The following is a 19,474-nucleotide window of genomic DNA, read 5'->3' on the forward strand; positions in this document are numbered from 1 at the left end:
CATGAACTGGGGGGGAAAGGTCGCAATTGGAGATAATTTCAATAATATAATAATAATCGGAAATAGGCCCTGTCGTCATCATCAACAACAAAAGCCTAATTGTCATCACACCCAGCAACTGCGTATGACGAAATTGGTAGTGTTTCTCCATAAAGTGTTTTCTCGGAAAAAGACCCAAATAAGTGATAGTTTCGGACTCGTAATTTGGCATTCTGCCGTTATGGATACATCGCATCACCCCCGAGCGGATCACTTGCCTCTCACTGTCTTTCACTTACCTTCAGTCAGCCAGTAGGAGGCAGATCACCGCCCAAACGTCTTTTCATATTACCTCACCCCAAAGTTATTACACAGAAGGGATTGTGTGTTGGGTTACCGCAAGTTTAGAGTTCTGATGGATGTGGGGGGAAAACTGTCCTTAAGTGGCCACTAGCGGACACTGTCTACCTTAAACAATAGTACAGAGAAGATTTTCAAAGTCTTGTTATTCACCTTATTGCGGCAGGTCTTGGAACATGTTAGCCGTGATAAACGAGGTATTACTGTACATATCAAACTGGTCAGCAATCAATCACTGCAAATAATAATAAGCAATGTGTACTGTGAAAGAGAACCAATCACATTCACAGAGTGGAATCTAAATATTAAAAGTACAAATAACCATTTGCAACATTTTAGCCTGAATTTCTGCTAATGTGCGTTTTGAGGAGAACTTGTATGCAGTTTTAATTTTTGTGGTTTTACGCCTAAAGAGGTTTCCTTTAGGTTGGACAAATTGAGGATCTTGAGTGGGCTGGCTTTAATTTTCTTTGTGGCTTTCTTTTATTTTTTTATCATTAAATAATAATTTGAAGCAAGGTCATTTGGATCTCCTGCTTAAATAGGCCTCAATTAAAAATCCATTCATTCTGTTGTGGCCTCTTCGCCAGCTTCTCTGGAATGTGTGCTTAAGAGACAAAAGCCTGTGCTTTTAATTATAAAAGCTTGGATTTTTCCTCCACAGATAAGGAATCGCTATATACTCACATTTTGCTAGACTTAAACAGTTTTTTCTCTTTTCAACTGATAAGCACAGTTCTTCGTCCAAAATAATCTTGATTTTTAACCTTGAGTATTGAAACAAAACACTTACTTTAACCATTCAGTGCAGTTTAACTAAATACTTTCACCATCCACTTTTATTTCGTTAATTTGGTGAACTAAAAAAAATCAAATTTTTGCACTAAAAGACACTCCTTTTTCCCCACACGTTGAAAACTGCAGTAACGCCAGAGTAATAGTTAATACAATAATTCATTTAGAAAAACAACTTCAAAAAAACTCTAAATAAGTACACGTGCAATCCATACATTCAAAATATTAAAAATGCTCAGCCGAACCTCATGTATCAATATGTTAACCATATTTTTTGGGGCGTATGATCCGCTATTTTTTCCACACCGTTTGAACCCTGCAGCTAATTTTTGTATTTCTTGTTTTTGACAAATAAGCTTCATATTTTCTCATTTAAAAAAATAATAATTTCGCTCTGTGGCTCGTCATTAAGACGTTGCCACTTAAGATGCGTTCAAGGTCTCTAGTCACTAGGGTAAGTGTTCCATTTTGACAACACTCGAGTTGAGGTGTGTATTCTATCTATTACCCTAACGCACTCTTGGCTAGTTAGCTCCATAGGACTGTACTGATGTTTCCGTCCAATGCTCCATCCCATTACAGAAGAACAGTTAAGGTTAGCCATGGGTGACTTTGTTTTGATTTAAACATTAAAAAAAATGCCAGTGTACTAAAACAAAACTGCTATGTAAGAGTTAGCCGTTAGTATATTAGTAGATGCTTTTGTAATGTGTTTGTTCAATTGATTTTTATATTTTGGATTACATTTTGGATTATCATTTTCTATATTTGAAGGGTGCAGCAACACAGTTCAGTTTATTTATAAGCCCAAATTTGTGTGAGGTTGACAAAGTCATCCTCCATGAAATGAGATAAACACAGCTTGTTTATGGATGCAAACGCTTGTGAAATTCTCCCAAACTGAAGTCATTTATTCCTCAACTCATTTTTCAGGTTACGCAGTTAAATGCTTGGGAACTGAATAATGGTGTCTGGAACTGATCGCCATTTTGCTTCCTTTAACATTTCAAGTGGCTTTTGCACACCGTGGACTCATTTTACCACTACGCTATAGATAAAACATGTTATTTTTGTTTCTTGTTTTAATGTCTTAATGCCTTGAGGTTACCTTTAATAACAGTCAGCTGGGAAACTGAAGAAAAAAAAACCTGTTGACATCATTCTAAAGAGTGGAAAAGCAACAAGCTCCCCAGAAGAACAAAAAAACGTTAAAGTTTATTCATTTAAATCCTATTTGCATAATCATTTGGAACATATTGTGTTTTATATTATTCATCACATGGAGAACATCTCCTATGGGGCCATTGCATTTATCACTTGATTCAGCAAGTATCTGAAAGTGCAGCGGGTGAACAATAGGTGCACGGGTGATTTCCATATGAATGACGTCTCTGAATGAGAGTGGGTTACAGAAAACGGCTGTGTCCCCATAGTCGGGCCAGGAAGGTTGGCTCTCCTCTGCCCCCACTCTAAAAACAGGTGAGATTCGGCCATACAAAAGGCCAGGAGAAAATGTGTTCAGACTACAGCCTTATTATCCAGTTGCAATAGGAAGGACCACTGACAACGGAAACAAAAGGAATCAGATGCTCTGCCCAAAAACTTGTTTCGTACGATTTCTGTGATCAACTATATTGTATTTTTGAACCAAGGCCTTATATTATAGTAGAGTCCCTCTTGGATCTGCAGTCATCGGACAAACTTTTGCTCATGCTATGATCTAGTAGAGATTGTTGTATGACTTTAGCCAGTCAGATGTGACATAGCTGTTAATACGAGGCTATAAATCATTTTGAGTGACGTATGCCCTTACAAAATGGTAAAAAAAATCTTACACCGTTTGATATCACATGCAATGTAAAAAAAAAGTGCTTTTGTTAGCGTAGAAGTGAATTTGTTGTTAATATTCCCTCTTTAATCTTTTCCAATCACAGAACATTATATAAAAGAAAATACAATAAAGAATTTTGAGTAGATAGGAGTCAATTTCAGCCTTGGGTTTCCCTAATGAATCATGGCCAAGGACTTTAATACTTAAACTTTTAAAACATATTTACTGGGAAAAGCGCACTGTGGAGTAGCACCACCAATTTTGTTATACGTAGCTGTGTATGATGACAATAAAGGCTTTTAATTTGATTGATTTAATTGAACATTGATGGCTACTAAGTTCAATTTTATCACAATATTAAAGTAATTTAAATTGGTTTTCATGCACATTGCACACATGTACACATGCACAAATGCAATAATTGTTTTAAAACATTTTTTCTATGATTAAACATAAAAATACAATTCTCTTTCTCCCAAGATACACTTCAGAATCTTCTCTTTCCCTTTAAATGTCATATATTTGTCTTTCCCTTCCAAATAATGTATACAAAAACGCCAAACACACTGCCTCAGCAATACAGTCTATGAATCACTACTCTATTATTTCTATCTAGTCTTATTTTGTGATGGTACGGGATTACAGGTAGTGGGAAAAGGCCAGGAGGCTAAGCCGTAATGAAGAGAGTCAAAGTGAAGTCGTGCCCAGAGAACTCCAAAACGTAGATTGCCAGATTCCTGCTTGAGATGCTTCAAATCACATTTTCATTAACCACATTTAGAAGGGAGAGCCAAGAGTCCCAGTTTAGACCTATTCCCGTGATTCTCTCACATACACACACACACATCCGTGCTCATCTCTTGATGTCCCAGTTTTCATTTGGGATAATTAATATGAAAAGATGGAAAGACACCGTGTTCTGCAACGTCCTATGAGACAAGCAAGCAAAAGCTGTTAAAGCCAAGTAGGCCAATTAGTATTCATGCTGGTTTCCTGTTGCAAGTCATTTCTCTCCACTGGGACGTGCTTGTAGATTAGGTGGAGCAGGCAAAGGCTCATTCCAGATTTATGATTATATGAGCAGAATGCCCAAAAAATAAAATTAGAAAAAAAAAAAACTTTGCTCAAGTCAATCCATTTCTCCGACCTGCTAAATGTAATACGCTATATTCTAATCCTTTAACCCTGCCTGCCAAAACGCATCCTGTAATGGAAGGGTTATCTACCCTCATGCTAGCTCATGTTTTCGCAATTTATGTATACAACATTATACATTACCGTGATTCACTCCCGATAAACAATTGCTTTAATGCGCTTGCATTTTGGGGGTCAATCAACAAACTCATCATTGTAAAATGGACAAATAGCCTTTTTTTGGCTTTGAAAAATGCATTGGAAAACAGATAAGACAGAATTGGACATCCGATCTGTTTTCAGCCCGTTTAATTGGCCCTCCGTTCTCTTCTTTTTCTGATCCCTAAAACCTAGCAGGCCCAAGTTAGCAAAGGCATGGAGGATAATTCCACGTTCCGCACGCGCGGGATGCGGCATTGACACCTTCTGCCTTGTAATTGAAGGCAATCTCCAGGGGACCGCGCCACAATTTATTCATGATACACTCTCCCACCACCACTAGAGACGTGTCTGTGACCGTCCGCGATATAGTCACATTTCCTGCTCTGCATCTTTTCCCGAGCGAACAAATAATACTAAATGATATGAGGGAGCGCTTGCCGTGTCTTTGTGGGGTTGTGCTGATCATCTGTTCCATCTATACGCATTTATTGCTTTTCCCATTTTTTTCCCCCTTTTCTTCCTTGCCCCACTCAGGAGAAAAGCTATACACGCTCAACGCCGCTGAGTCACGGGAAGCGGCGTTAATATCATGCAACGCTGATGGATGCAATCTGTCGATGCTAGAGATGTTAACAAAAGGTGATCAAAGCGTATTAGCCCAAGACACAGCTGGGGGATTTGTAGGGACCCCTGTCATTAACACTGCTTGTTATCTAGGATGTGGCGTGCTCACCAGCCCTCAGCGGGGAATACAGGGTCAGCCATTAGCGTTGATTCAAGGGATCGAGGCGAGGCGACTAACTGCCCGTCGTTGTTTGTTTATTGACGGGGGGTTTCAGAACATCGTATTGGGGTAACTACACAACACATAAGGGGAAATAATCGGATAGGAATTTTTGGGAAATCGGGCCGATCACGTCATTTTCAGAGGATCGGAATGTTTTTGTTTTTTTTAATACATTTTGCTATGGCAGTTTTTGGGTTATTGTAAGAAAATAATCCATAAGTATAATGCAACAATGAAGGTAGTAGATATAGGGACTGTTTTGACACATATAAACAATGTAAAGAAGTAAATGTCTGACAAATCACCACTAAAATAACTCAATTTATCGCATTGGGTGACCAAGTTTATTTGCTGTATAGGTTTATTTATGTAAAATACATTTAAACAATTTGTTTTCAACCTTATTTTTGTGGTGCACAACTGAAAAAAGGGGATTTATCGCATTGGGTGATCAAGTTTATTTGCTGTATAGATTTATTTATGTAAAATAAATTCAAACAATTTGTTTTCAACTTTATTTTTGTGGTGCACAACTGAAAAAGGGGGGTTTTTGACGTCACTCGACAGCCAATGAGCACATACCTAAAAATGTAAACCAATAAATATATATATATATTTTTTACCCACTTCCAAATCCTATGAAAATGAAATTTCCAATAAATTCCAATCCGTGATAGGGGACATTGCTATCAAATGTTGTGAAAATTCCTCTCTTTGAAAACCCTAATATGTGAGACTCACTATCAAATACAGCATCCTAAACTATGAAAACAGAGAATACTTTTCAAGTAGTACTCAAGATGGCCAGCATGCTTTAGAAAAGATACTTTAGACGGAGATTTGGGGTGGAGTCATTTGAACAGGCTACCTTATTGATTTCATGTGTTTTACAGTGTACAGTTTGTAGAAAGCACACATTAGATCACAGAGGTATGGCTCAGAGGTTTTGCGTTGGCTCTCAGTGATGAATGGAAGCGTGAAATCACACAATGAAAGCTATTGCGCCGAGGTTGTAAACTTGTTTGGTGTTATTGCATCATCCAAGCACAAGAGGCGAATGAGTGCCCTCAAGTCTTGAGAGGTATTTTGACAATTAGCGCAATAAAAATTGGGTTCCCTCTACACTGGCTCATGGAGGGCTATTCATATTTCTTACACACAAGATGAAAATAGGACTGACACCTTTTTTCATCCTGGTAAATTACACAAGTACACTGCAGCACTAGAGGGTTAAAAAAAACACACTGGGCATACTGCAAGCACAATTCAGTATAGCTATTTTGATGAATGATGAACAAAGTTAATACTAATCCATTTGACAAATTTCACAGCCTGCAGAATTGTCTACATTGTAGGAGCCACATTAATGCCAATTACCGTATTTCCCAGACTATAAGTTGCACTTTTTTCCCGTAGTTTGGCTGTGACTAATACTCAAGTGCATCTTATATATATTTTTATTCTCCCTATTTTGTTTTAGGCTCTTGTTATCTAATAAATTATAAATGTTAGATCAAGAGGGGTCTATTTAGCCTGTTGTTGTCTATTTAACTATTTTTAGTATGTTTGTTATTGGTTTCTGATCAAATAAAAGAGCCCTCTGTAAAATGTGATGTTTCTGCAGCTTATATTGTGCTTTTTTATTCTCAGGTGCGACTTATAGTCCAAAAATACAGTAGATTTCTTGTGTGCCAGTTTATTTTGGGCCCAAAAAGTTTATTTATATGCACTGAAAGATGAGCATCCATAGCCAGTTTAAGTGAATTGGACGTTTATCGTAGTCAATGTCAGTATTGATCATTTCCTATTGTTTTTTTATTATTATTATTTTTTACAAGGGTGCTTCCTGTTCATTGTTCATTTTCTGCGGATTTTTTGGCATTTCCAGGTGACTTCCTATTGCATTTTGGGGCATTTTAAGTTTCCTGGTCAACTCGTTGGTTGCCATAAACGGCGCCATTTTGACCGTAGAGGCCGAAAATACGAACGTGACTACGGATAGAAAATAGAACAAAGTGCAGTTGTAATCGATAACATAACTGTTAAAATTCCAAGCCTGCAGTCCATAGGCCTTTGCTTTTCCCTGTCCAAAGTCTTTTGGACGTCCCCTCTTGTTTGTAACTTTTGAAGGAGTCAAGAAACGGCGATGGCGCGAAGGGCAGCACGGTCAATCAGAGATTGCCGTCTTTCCTCCGCCTTTGCTTTAAGGTCTTCTTAATGGTAATCCTCCGATTTGACTTTGATGTGCCAATTTGTGCCTGATGAATAATTGTCTGGTTTGCTGATAACTTGTGGGAGTCAAGTGTATTCTGCTAGCACTCAATGCAAATGGGAGATATTTGGGTCCTTCAAATCACAACAGTAGCCTCTCAGCATTTGCCTGGCGGCGCGGTGAGCAAACGGACCAATTAGCTGCGTTTGAAGAAGCCATTTTTGATTAGAGCAATCAGTAAACAGCAAAACCTCTTCATGATTGTGCCCCTGATTAGATGAGTTGTCGCTTAAGAAGTTGCTGAAGATTTTAATTTATCGCCTTATACCACTGGAAAGTATGGTAATTACCTTTTCCATTCAGGCCGTCAATGTGGAAAACCTTGTTTTTTTTTGTTCAAGCGCCATCTCAAATTAATCTCCAAATCAATGGAATCAAAAGGAATGGCAATGACCAGAAATGGGACAAATATACAAACATCCTGAACATGTTTTAAGTAGTCGTTTCGTTCCGAGGGTGCCGCATCTATTGCTCGTGGATAGCCGCACAATAATCTGCATGAAGAAGAACACCTTAATATTCATACCCATCTTTGAGGGTCTCTGCTTTAAAACCTCATTAACATTAAAACCCAATTAACGGACAAAAGATCATTTCAGATTACTTGGGAGCTAAAAGGTATTGTTTGGAAGGTCATTCATAAGCAAGTGTCAGAAAATATGCCTCGTTAAATTTAAGATGCAATTGCAAATGCCGGATAAAGATTGAACTGCTCATTTTAATTTTTTCAATGTAATATCCAGAAACTATTTTTTCCACGCTTTGATATTGACAGTGATAGACGTCCAATGCAATTTCAACCTATCAGTGCCAGCCCAACCCAAAATGGATTGGACGTCTATTGAGTTAAAAGCATCTGATTTTTATGAGGAGCTTGAGTTCTGAGCCTTGTGGATTGGTTTTAGTAAAGATGATCATAACAATAATGTGTTGAGTAAAATATTGTGCGCCGATTTTTCATATTTACAAAACACTATAAAACTCTTTATAGCAAGGGTGTCAGACTCGGGTTGGTTCGCGGTCCGCTTTAACGTCAACTTGATTTCACATGGGCCGAACCATTTTAGATATAATATTTTTTTTTTTTTTATAAATGGTTTAAAAGAACTGGAATAAAAGCCCTGAATATTCAGTTTTTTTATAGATCTAAAACAATGTTTATCTTAGCTTTTTTTTTAAATATATTTTTAGATTTTACAAAATGATTTTTGAACTAAAAACACAAAAAAATGGGTTAAAAAATTACAATTATTAATTTAAAAGGGGGAAAATCAGGAAATGTAATATACATCTATACTCTTCATTTTAATTTGATCCTAAAACAGAAAGTCGGCACTCATGATTTACTTTCCCGGGCCACACAAAATGATGCGGCGGGCCAGATTTGGCCCCCGGGCCGCCACTTTGACACGTGTCAGGCAAAACAACCTCTAGTGTGCCACACCCACCCGCAGGCCATACATTTGACACCCCTGGTCTAAGTAGCAATCGAATTCACTGACATTGTATGACTGACATTCCAAATCAGACTGAAACGCACATCTTCACCCGGCCCCCATTTTTAGTGTATTGACCACCATGTGATGACTTAATCAATACAGCTGAGTAAGTATAGCCAGGACATTTTGTGTGTGTGTGAGAGAGACGGACGCTAAACCCGGATTAGGCTTGATTAGGGCAGTTTTAACATGTCACGCTGATTAGGACCCGGTGGATCTGACCACTAATTAGCTGTGAAGTGTGGCCGGCCCGGCCGCACAGACGGGACAGTGGCGGGAAGACGGGGACTTGGGGGTTTAGGGGGGGACAGCCTGCCTAAAGCCACTCCCGCCCTCTCCCTCTTGTCCAGTCGCGACCACCTACACAAAAGGATCTGCGCCTTTGATTGGGTGGACTGCATTGTGGAAAGGCAAGCAGAAAAAGAGTCCAATTTCTCTTTGGTTGCTCCACTACCCCCTGTGGGGTGGAGTCAATGTAGCCTTTCTGTGCCTTGGTATGACCAGCTGGCTCCTGAGGGCCAAATAAACACTCCAAATCTTCTGGCTGCTGCGTGATTCCCTTCTGAAGACCAGCTTTTGTCCTATGCGGATTGGACTCTAATTGGTGCGGGCCAAGCAAATGGTTTGCGAGTGCTGATGAGGTCTTAATGGAGAAGAAAATACAAATTACAAGTAAATACGACGCCAATGTTGGCTTGGGAGAAGATTAGATGGATACCAAACTCTCTAAAACGTGGATTTTAAACAAACAAATGATACGATGATGAAATCAATTGTTTTCATCATGAAGCATGATGCTGAATTTGATCAATATAATAAAAGCCTATATACATTGTAAAGTTTACAATATACTTCATTATAAAAAAGAATGTCGACAGTCTCTACTTTAGATAATTTTAAAGTGTCTTAACATGAGGAGCAAAAAGCACTCTAGTTGTTTTTGGCCTCTGTTGGAAAATAGTTTGTAAAATAGTTTTTAAAAATTCCCTAAATACTGCAAAAATATTTTCGATCCAACTCAATAAAAACACTTTCCTCGCGTCCTTCTCTTGTACAAATAGTAAGGCGTACTTTCCATTTTATTTGGATTTCAAAAAGGCAATTAAAGACAAGTCATACTTTACCCAGACTGAATTTACACTATCAAAGTTTCAGATCTGTACTACAGATGATCGGCCACCATTGACAGCCATAGACGTCCAATCCATTTATCCACTCAAAATGGTTTGGATGTCTAGTGAAAGATGAACAGCCACAGCCAGTTTAAGTGAATTGGAAATCTATCCTGAGTGCATTACGTTCAAATAAAAATGTATGTATATATATAAAAATATACAATACGGACGAGCATCAAAGTGCCCGTCAGGCAGATTAAACCTCAAACCAAACCCCATAGAGAACCGCTTCCGGCGCTCAAGCAGTACGTTTAACACCCTTGCTATTCACAGCCTTTTCAATAGCAATCCTCCCCAAAACACGAGTTTTTCAAATACATAGTCTATATTTTTAGAGAATGCTTGCAAGGCAGAAGCCGCTGAGGCTCATCTCTTCTACTTCAAGTCATTTATTTATACATTTGCAGATTTCAATAGGCGCACGGCAATTCTCTGACCCCTGACTTCGGCTTCTCGAGAGGAAGGAGTAAAGAAATGCGGGATTTGGATGTAATCCTGTTTGTGTTGGGGGGTCACGTGCTTTGCTACAGTCTGGAAGTTTATTGGAGGGAAGCGCTCTAATTGTAATTCCCTCTGGAGAGCCGTCAGTGTCTTCTTGCTCAATGCCGGAGTGGAGACAGGTTGCTGCGAGATGATCATTGAAAAGAAAGTGGGTGGTCCGCTGGGACAGACGCGCGTTTGTATTAAACGGGCCAAATATTTGTATATTTGGAGAAACGATGATGTACTTCTGGACTTTATTTGAAAGGCGTCGCCTTCCGTTGTCTGTTGACTTTGGTGTCATCTTTGCTTTAGCTGAGAATACGATAGCAAGATTTTAGTGTGCGACTCTCAAGAAATTGAAAGTTTTTCCCCCCATTCAGAATGCACCGATTGTATCCATTGCATTGCTCTCCAGGCCCAGCCCTATTAACCAGTAATCTGCAGATTGGCAGCTGGCCATTACCGTGGCAACCGTAAGCAGGGGGGTGCACTATGGTTCAAAAGTGGAAAAAAAAGTGCTGTGAAGGACAGGAACAGTGCTGAACTTCTCCCCTGTAAATGTTCACATTTCTAATGGAACATTTTATCTAAGTTGGCATTTAAAAGTCTTTCATTCATATTTTCCGCCATATTGTTTAGGACGGCTTGGCACCCATTCCAAGGATGGAGTGTAATTATATCATGTGCAGTGCCCCTAAAAGAGGTGTTTTGAATGGATTACAAATCTCTGGCGGAAACACTTGTCCTTGGTGTAATAAAAGTGATGGTCACAGTCAATAGCCATTTCACCCTGTCACGCTTTTTTTATCCCTGCGTTTGATTCTAAGCCGCGGGAGATATTTGAGAAATTGTCACGCCAATGTGCTTTTATTGGGTCCAATGTAAAGCGTGGTAATATTCCTGCTTGGAATTAGTTTGACTCAAATGCCACGTGGTACATTGATTTATGATGAGGTTATAGTGAATTAAAGGCAAATGTTATTGTAGACCTACATTAATATAAGCCTTACAAAGCACATGAAACTCAAAAAAAGATGTTATTGAAAATGGTAAGCTAACAATAATATACTGCGCGTTGTAAAGAATGTCTTTAAACATTTTTTAAAATTTGGACTACAAGTCATACCTGAGAAGAAGTTGCACAATATCGGAAAAAAAAAACATTTCGTCCAACTGGAAAAGTCTAATTTTGGGGGGATTTTCACAGACCAAGAACAAACAAATTATAGTACCAACGATAAAATGCCGCATTTTTCAGACTAAGTCGCACAAGTCAAAGAATACACAATATATAAATTGCAAAGTCACATTTTTGGTAGGGCAATTTATTTTATTTAATCATAAGCCAAGAACAAACATACGTTAAAGTAACAATAGCAACATGGAGACCACAGGCTAAATAGCTATCTATTAATGCAACAGTTTCACCATCAAATCGAATGAATACACACTAAATCCAAATCCAGGAAACGTCCGCATCTCAATCCGCTATTCTGATGCAAAGTTCCCCCATATCATTTCTTTCAGTCTCAACACGCGTGCTTCTCAGCAGGAGCGGTCGCTGCGCAGCCCCAATTGATATTTGGGGACGGGGACAGGGGGGTGTCGGCCCAACTAATTATCTTAAAGAAGAGTTTGCACGACTTAATGAAGCAGAACTAATGGAGGTCCCCCAATCATCCGCGCCATGCTGGAAGCGCCTCGGCGGGACAGAGCAGCCATTGATTCTTGCTTCAAACCACTCCAGTTCCTAATCAGCTTCTTTGGTTGTGCGTTTGAGGCCTGACAAACCCATTGTTGGCCTGTGTCACTGGAGGTCACTAGTTATTAGTTGCAACTGAAAACAGTTTCTTTAAATACTTATGGCCAAGTGAAAAACATGCATATGGGGACTTGGAGGAGGGATTATTGGCATTAGAGCCAGTCAGGAGAGAATGTGACATGGTTTTCTAATAAGGGATGCTTCCCGCACGGCCCGCACTGCCTCGTAAAGAGTTACTTCTTTTATTCTTCCAGGATAGATACTCGTCAGTCGGTAGCTGGTGTCCAAAATTGGTCCTTGGAGCTGTTGGTAGTGTGAGAAATGGAAGCGTTGTCATGATGAAGTGTTTCCAAGACTTTCAGGACTCAAACATTTTGATGAAAGGGCTTGAAAATGAGCTTGCCTGTATCGAATACAACCCGTCACAATCACCTTTTGTGGTGTTAGCTAATATAAAATGATTTTTTTTTTAAATGGACGTGAAAATTCTGATGAAATAATCAGCTCACATATTAGCATATTGTGTGTTTTATTCATTGCAATGCGCTGTTATTAAAAGTCAATGAGTAGATTATTTTATTTCAATTCAGATGGCTGAAAATTAAGTCAAGGGTCTGGTTTGGTAATTATTACTGGCTCGTTCGGACTGCAAGTCATACTTTAGTATTGCTAAAAAATGACAATCTGAATGTAGGAGGAAACTGGAGTACCTGGAGAAAACCCACACAATCCCATAGAGAACATGCAAACTCCATACAGGTGGACCGACCTGGATTTGAACCCAGGTCCCCTACTGTGAGGCTGACGCGCTAACCACTCACTCACCGGGCCACAAATGCACAATGAAAGAGAAAGAAAAAAATATATATATATACGTTGCATTTTTGGCAGGCACTGCTTGGTACTTATTGTCCGGAAAATACGCCATGTGCTCCATATCAACAACAAAAAAGACTGAGTGGTAGAGAAGAGGCTCATTTTGACTACTTCACATAAAAAGTACACCTCACTTAAAGCAAAATCAAGCAGCCACAGCTTACTGTTTCATTCATGTCAACATGAATCAGTAAACAGTGCTTAAACCGTGTGGCAATATTGACACTATCGTCACCTGAGTAATCTCGCACTTGTCATTTTCCATTAGTTGTTTATTTCATCAATCTCTCCCAGAATGGCTTCAACTTCTGCACTTGGCTTCACCAACAAACAAACACCAGCATGAGCACCATTGTGATTGTGCAGTTCAACTATCAAACTTCAACAAACATTTTGACTGATGGTCCTGAAAGCAGCCAACGAGCAAAGCAGCAAACGAGCAAAGTAGCAAAGAAAGTAGCAAGAAAATCAAGCAAGCCAGACTTTAAACCAAGCACAATGCCCAAACATTATTACTATACACTAAAAACGAAATGCAAACACATCAAAGTGGCTTACCAGTAGTGTCATGGTGGTGACGAAACATGCAAGTCCTCCTGAACCAAGTGACCCACATCATGTCGTCAACTCAAGTGACACCTGTTAGTGGCGGCTCCGCCCCCTCTTCAAGTTGCAGGTAAATCCAACAACCCCTGCCAATACTAATACTAATAATAACAGTAAAAATGGAACCATATGACATTTGTTTTGAAATCTAAGAGGACCCAAGCTCATATTACCCAGAGTACTTTAATTTATTTTTTTAACAGCCCAGACCTGAGATGGGATTAGGTTACTATGATTCAAAGTTTTGAACCAAGTTTGTAAACCAACAAGTGCAGTCAATAAATCACTCAAAACACATCAACTGTAGACAGAAAAACTCATAAATGAATGAATAAATAGAGTAGACATATACATGGAGTACTGTATGTACAATACATAAATGAATACATATGTACATAGAGTACTGTGTATACAGTACATATATGCTTAGAGTATGTACATGAAGTATAGTATATACAGTACATACATGCATACATTTATTTTCAAGAAACATGATCCATTTTCTGAACCACTTATCCTTGTAAGGGTCATGGAGGGTGCTGGAGCCTATCCCAGCTAATTATTGGCCCCAGGTGCGGGACACCCAGCCAATCACAAGGCACACGGACAACCATTCACGATAGGGGCAATCTAGTGTTTAACCAGCTAGCCTAGCGTGCAAGTTTTGGAGATGTGGGAAGAAAACAGAGTACCCAGAGAAAACCCACGCAAGCCCGGGGAGAACATGCAAAATCCACACTGTGAGGACCATCTGGAAACGTTAACTAAAAATATGTTTAGACCAATAACAAAAAACATTGCTCTTCACATATGAAACAAAAAGTCCCCCCCCCCCCCGCCAAAAGAAAGAATATGAACAAGGATGCATTTCGGTAGGTAAACTATACAGCCAATACCGTTAAGCCTTGTCCAATTAGCGCTCACTAGGTTGCTAGGTCGCCGTGGTCAATTGAGGAACACATCAATAGGACTTGAAAAGGTTCCTCTGTGATCAGACCTTCTGACATATTAAGTAGAATAAAGGGAAAGAAGGGAGTTGGGAGGGGGCCCTAAGGGAAGAGGGGGAGAAGTGGGGCCTCCAGAAATGGCATGCACATTATGTAGCGCGAGCTGCAATTACCTGCCCAGAATAGACAAAAAAATCTGTTGCATGCGTGGAGAGAAGAAAAAAAAGACTATCATTGTCTAATCAGCCTCTATAATAACCTAAATGTGGCATTTAAGGCATGAAGGTATGGTCTATCTGTCCTTTATGGAAATAAATAGAGGCAATTTCACCAGACGTATGATTCCATGAACGTTGCGGAAGGTGTGTATCATGAGCGTAGGCGAAACCCCCAAAGTTTCCGGCAATTACGGTACCCGGTCGGTCGGACGGACTCATATTTCCTTCCAAAAAGAGGTCGGCCCCAAAATAATGTGACAGAAGCAACAGACACAATGGGCAGTGATTACCAAGCATAGCCTATTAGAGCGCTATAACTATGGCTATTGAAAAGAGAAAAGAATGGCTTCACCTCCACTTTCATTTCATGCGCTCCACCATCAAAAGCTTTGTTGACAACTCATTCATGCCCTCAATTTTGGAAGCAAATCTACCCGAAACGTCTTGCAGCATCAAAGTGCATTCCAGGAATGCATTTCTGCTTGTTTAATGCTCTTCCCCGACTCCCTTCAGACGGACTCGTTGCGCCCAATTTCAAATGTCAGGTGCGTATTGGCTCTGATCGCCCTTGGAGTGCGGGGATGATAGCGCATATACATACAGCTGCCAGGTATGTGAAGGGCCGGGGAAATGGAGGCCCTCCAAGGTCTCCATTGAGACGCGCTGATAGCCATCATCATCGCCGTCGCAGGGTGTCATCAGTGAAAAGGCTCCGCCAGTCATTTTCAAACATGACCGCGGGGGATGAAATGTTGGACGTTATTATCAGCTGTTGCTTTTGGAGGACACGCGTGATGAGCTTAAACACTGTGGAGTTGCTTGGAGAAAATTATTTGTCTTTAAAAGACATTGATTGCGTTCTCAAGGACGTGCGTGTGTCTAATAAATTGGGTAAATGTAGTAAATATCAATACTGGTAGGAATAAGAGCATAAAGTGCACTGAAAATCTGAGTTATTAATAGTTATTTTAACATTTTGATGTGAAACATCAAAAACATTTGAAAAATAATAAATGATACAAAAACAAATTATAGGCATTTAGAATGGATGTTTTCTCGTTTTTGCTTACATTTGTATTAGAAACTTTTTTTTAGTTAGTGTGATTAATTTGAACACTTAAAATATAAATATTATTCACTAATAATGTTTCTATTTTCATTTAATATATGTTCAAAATGCTTAAAAATCATTTAGATGAATGAATTTGGTTATGCTATTATACTAACAATTGGCCATGTCAGTTTATGCTGTTAATTAAAATGTCTAATTGTGGGAAAAGTAGGATTAAACTGAAGAAAAATAAATAATAAACAAATACATACACAGATTTACAGTATAGTGGCGTTTTTGCTGCAGATAATGGTTGTTAATGACTTTTTGAGATGTTATGTGTTATGTCTTTTTTTTAAAACAGGGATCCCTTATAAAAGCCAGCCAGCCCTCCAAAATGTCACCTGAACAATACTGGCTTCCTCATCGACCTTGCTTTCCTTCTCAATTTGGTCACAGTCTCAGCATAATGAAAATGCACTTCAAAACAGATTCCTTAAAGAGAGAAAGAAAAAAAAAACGTGTTCAGAAATAGCTCTCACACTTCAAGTTATTTATTCTTATTGTTTACGTGGATTGAAACATGTACAGCAGCTCCATTTGATCATTTTAACTTACAAAAGATTAAAGGGAAACCGAAAAGTCAACGCAAATAACGATTATCATACAATTATTCTTGTTAGCCAAATATACAAGTCCCTAATTCATTTAAGATTTCTAATTGAATACATTAGTTTACAATATCCATGACAAAATCCCAGCTTGGTGACTTCAATTCCTTATCGTGTTTTTTTTCCCTTTTTCTCTCAAACATAGACTAGAATTCAAACATCATGAGGAAGGTCCAAAAAAAAAAAAAAATACAAAACAGGTCCAAAGCGTCTCAATTGCTTTTTTCAAGGGTCAGCCATGTTCCAAAATAGACTCCCTTTCAGCAGGGATGTCAAGAAAATGTGCCTCACTTTTTCTCTTATTTTACCGCACCACACGGGCAATCGTCTATGCGCGCGCGTAGAAACGCGCTCGTCATCCGCAGGTGGAAGAGGGGGGCAAAAAAATGGGAAAACAGACCGCGTGCGTCGGGTCCTACCACGTTCTGCCGTAGAGAAGGTTCGAGCTGACCATGTTACTGGTGTAATCTACAGCAGAAGTGTCTATCTGGGCCATGCTGAGCTGGCTATGCAGCGAAGGGGGACTGGGCGACATCTCCTCCAGGTCCAAGTCGTTCACCGGCTGCTGGTTCTGATGCTGACCGAGCACCACCCCGGGCCCGTTTTGTTGTTGGTTCTGTTGGTTCTGCTGTTGCTGATTCGGCGTGGACGTGTTGGAGTTGTTCTGACACGGTTTGCCGTCCTTGACCAGAACCGGCACGGCCACGCGCCTCGGGGATTGAGCCTGCTGTTGACACAAGTTGCCGTCCTGTTGTTGTTGTTGTTGCTGTTGTTGTTGTTGTTGTTGTAGTTGTTGAGCCGCTTTGTCCTTGGCCTGACGCTTCATCTTGTACCGGTGGTTCTGGAACCAGATCTTGACCTGGGTGGGCGTCAGGTGAATGATGCTGGCCAGGTGTTCCCTCTCCGGCGCCGACAGGTATTTTTGCTGCTTGAACCGTCGCTCCAGTTCGTAGACCTGAGCCTGCGAGAAGAGGACTCGTCGCTTCCTCCTGGGGGCGGCGTGCAGGACCGGCATGGATTTGGAGGCGTCCGCCATGCCTGCCAGGCCCCCCATGCCGGCCATGTTCATACCTGTGGAAGGGGTCGTCAATCGACAAACTTGAAGAACACACACGCGCGCAAGTCCGATCCACAAGAACGGCACACGTTCCAGCTCAAGTTCGGCTGGAAAACGGCGACGTGTATCAATTTGAGCTAATTATAATGTGGATTTTGTGATTTTTAAATAAACTGGTAACATTTTTTGGGGGTGTGTGAATGAGAATTTCTCTGTAATTGGAGTGTAAATTCGTCTTGTCTTAATCATCACGTTTTATTCTAAAATGTATCATTTTCAAAGTCAATTCCATTACAATTATTTTGTTCTAGTATATTGTTCAAGTAACAAAAATACATCTATTCTGTTATTTCATTTAATCTGATTAAAAATTATAATGAACAAATTCAGACATAACAAAATTTCAATTCTAAAAACAAAAACTGGCTATTCTTTGATGCAATATTTTTTAACAAAACTGGGGTAAACGAAGACGAATTCGATTGTTAAATAGCGTTTAAACAAAATAAAGATTTTCAAATAGTTGCCTAATCATTGGTTATTAAAAAAGGGAACTCCTAAAAATCACATGAAAACGTCCTCTTATTTATAATTATAATAATAATGATACTAATAATAATTATAATAATAATAACAATAATATAGAGGATCATTAATATCGATTTCAATTTTCAAATTTAAACAGGTTAGATCCACTTGTGTGTTTCATTAAATCAAGTCAAGTAAGCCTGTGTTCTAGTTTTTTTCGGTTTAAGAGAGCAGTCGAAATTAAAAAAAGAAAAATGTTTAAAAAGAAAGATAGAGAGAGAGGGTTAAGTTTATGTTCCTGAGCACTTACTGGTGGAGTATCTGGGATCGGGGTTGGTGCTGTACCAGCCTGTTGCTGCAGCGCTATTCCTCATGCTCTCCTGGTAGGACGGCAGCTCTCCCATGTTCCCAATGCTCCCATTACAATATCCCCCCATGGCGCCGTGGGAGAACTGGGACACGGAGTGCGGCATGTGGTAGGCGGCCGTCACGCCGCCGTTGTGGCCCATGGAGTGCTGCTGCATGCCGCCCTGAGACACCTGCGGCTGCCGGTAGGCTCCCAGCGGAGAGCTTAGGTTCCCCGCGCCGTCCATGCCACTAAACTTCTTGTAGCTCTCCTCGATGGGACTCAAAATATCTGTCACGGAAAAAGGCGTTGTGTGCTTTGGGCTCAACGACATGATTCGGAAAGCAGGTAGATGGGTAGTTTTTTTTTTTCTTCCCTTTTTTTTTCTTTTTTTTTGTTGCTTGCTTGGGTCTGTGATGGAGCAGATCGAGCGTGTTGTTGTATCGGCTCTCTCCTTGTTGGGTGTCTACGTAAGAGAGGGCTTGGAGTGCGCCTGAGATCCTATTGATCGCCTTGGAGAAGGAGGCGAGCCCAGGGCGCTCTTAGCCCGGGTTTATTGGAGCCAGGAGCCAGGTTTATGACAAACACCGGGGGGCGGAGCCACCAGCCTTGAGCAGCAAACAATAGTCATTGACATTTTGTGCTAAGAATTCAGGGAAAACAAACTTTCGTGGAAGGGGGATGGGGGAAAGAAAAGAAAATAACATGTATGTTTTTATTTGGTGGGAGATGCGGGAGGATGGGATGCGTTTATCATCAGATGGGTTTGCAACCAACTTTGAGAGCACTTTGGAGATGCTGAAGGAACATCAGAGGGCACATAAAGCAAGATAATATGTCTGGGTACGCTCAAATTGTAGTTATAAGGTCATGTGAACAAATAAGATTATATAGCAACACATACAGTATACTTATACACACATATATATATACAT

General features: G+C 39.9%; 2 protein-coding genes across 7 annotated transcripts in view; both read right to left on the reverse strand.

Annotated features, from left to right (window-relative positions):
* The window catches only part of ralgapa2 (Ral GTPase activating protein catalytic subunit alpha 2), a 188,374-nt gene extending 174,616 nt beyond the window's left edge, over window positions 1–13,758 (reverse strand). For 4 of the 5 annotated variants that reach the window (XM_077620367.1, XM_077620368.1, XM_077620361.1 and 1 more), the window contains exon 1: window positions 13,674–13,757. The gene's annotated coding sequence lies outside the window, so the exon portion shown is untranslated. Of the gene's footprint in view, window positions 1–13,673 lie in introns of all 5 variants that reach the window. The other variant, XM_077620365.1, reaches the window with a different exon arrangement.
* Window positions 13,759–16,469: 2,711 nt separating this feature from the next.
* On the reverse strand, window positions 16,470–19,105 carry nkx2.4a (NK2 homeobox 4a). 2 transcript variants are annotated; one of them, XM_077621014.1, is made up of 2 exons: window positions 18,504–19,105; window positions 16,470–17,706 (listed from the first exon to the last, which is right to left on the reverse strand). In XM_077621014.1, exons 1-2 carry the CDS (start codon window positions 18,871–18,873, stop codon window positions 17,024–17,026), a joined length of 1,053 nt encoding a protein of 350 aa, XP_077477140.1. In that variant the 5' UTR covers window positions 18,874–19,105; the 3' UTR covers window positions 16,470–17,023. The 2 variants fall into 2 exon arrangements, with proteins under 2 accessions (XP_077477140.1, XP_077477139.1); XM_077621013.1 differs by having other exon boundaries at window positions 16,470–17,679; window positions 18,504–19,103.
* Between the last annotated feature and the right edge of the window lie 369 nt (window positions 19,106–19,474).

This window comes from Stigmatopora argus, chromosome 15, assembly GCF_051989625.1.
Source record: "Stigmatopora argus isolate UIUO_Sarg chromosome 15, RoL_Sarg_1.0, whole genome shotgun sequence".
In the NCBI taxonomy this organism is placed as follows: Eukaryota; Metazoa; Chordata; class Actinopteri; order Syngnathiformes; family Syngnathidae; genus Stigmatopora; species Stigmatopora argus.

Bases quoted from the DNA above. Each gene is read 5' to 3' on its own strand.
- nkx2.4a (XM_077621014.1), bottom strand. From the start codon at position 18,873: ATGTCGTTGAGCCCAAAGCACACAACGCCTTTTTCCGTGACAGATATT. The intron at 17,707-18,503 runs GTAAGTGCTCAG...GTGTTCTTCAAG, and splicing joins CGATCCCAGATACTCCACCA to TTTGTCGATTGACGACCCCT.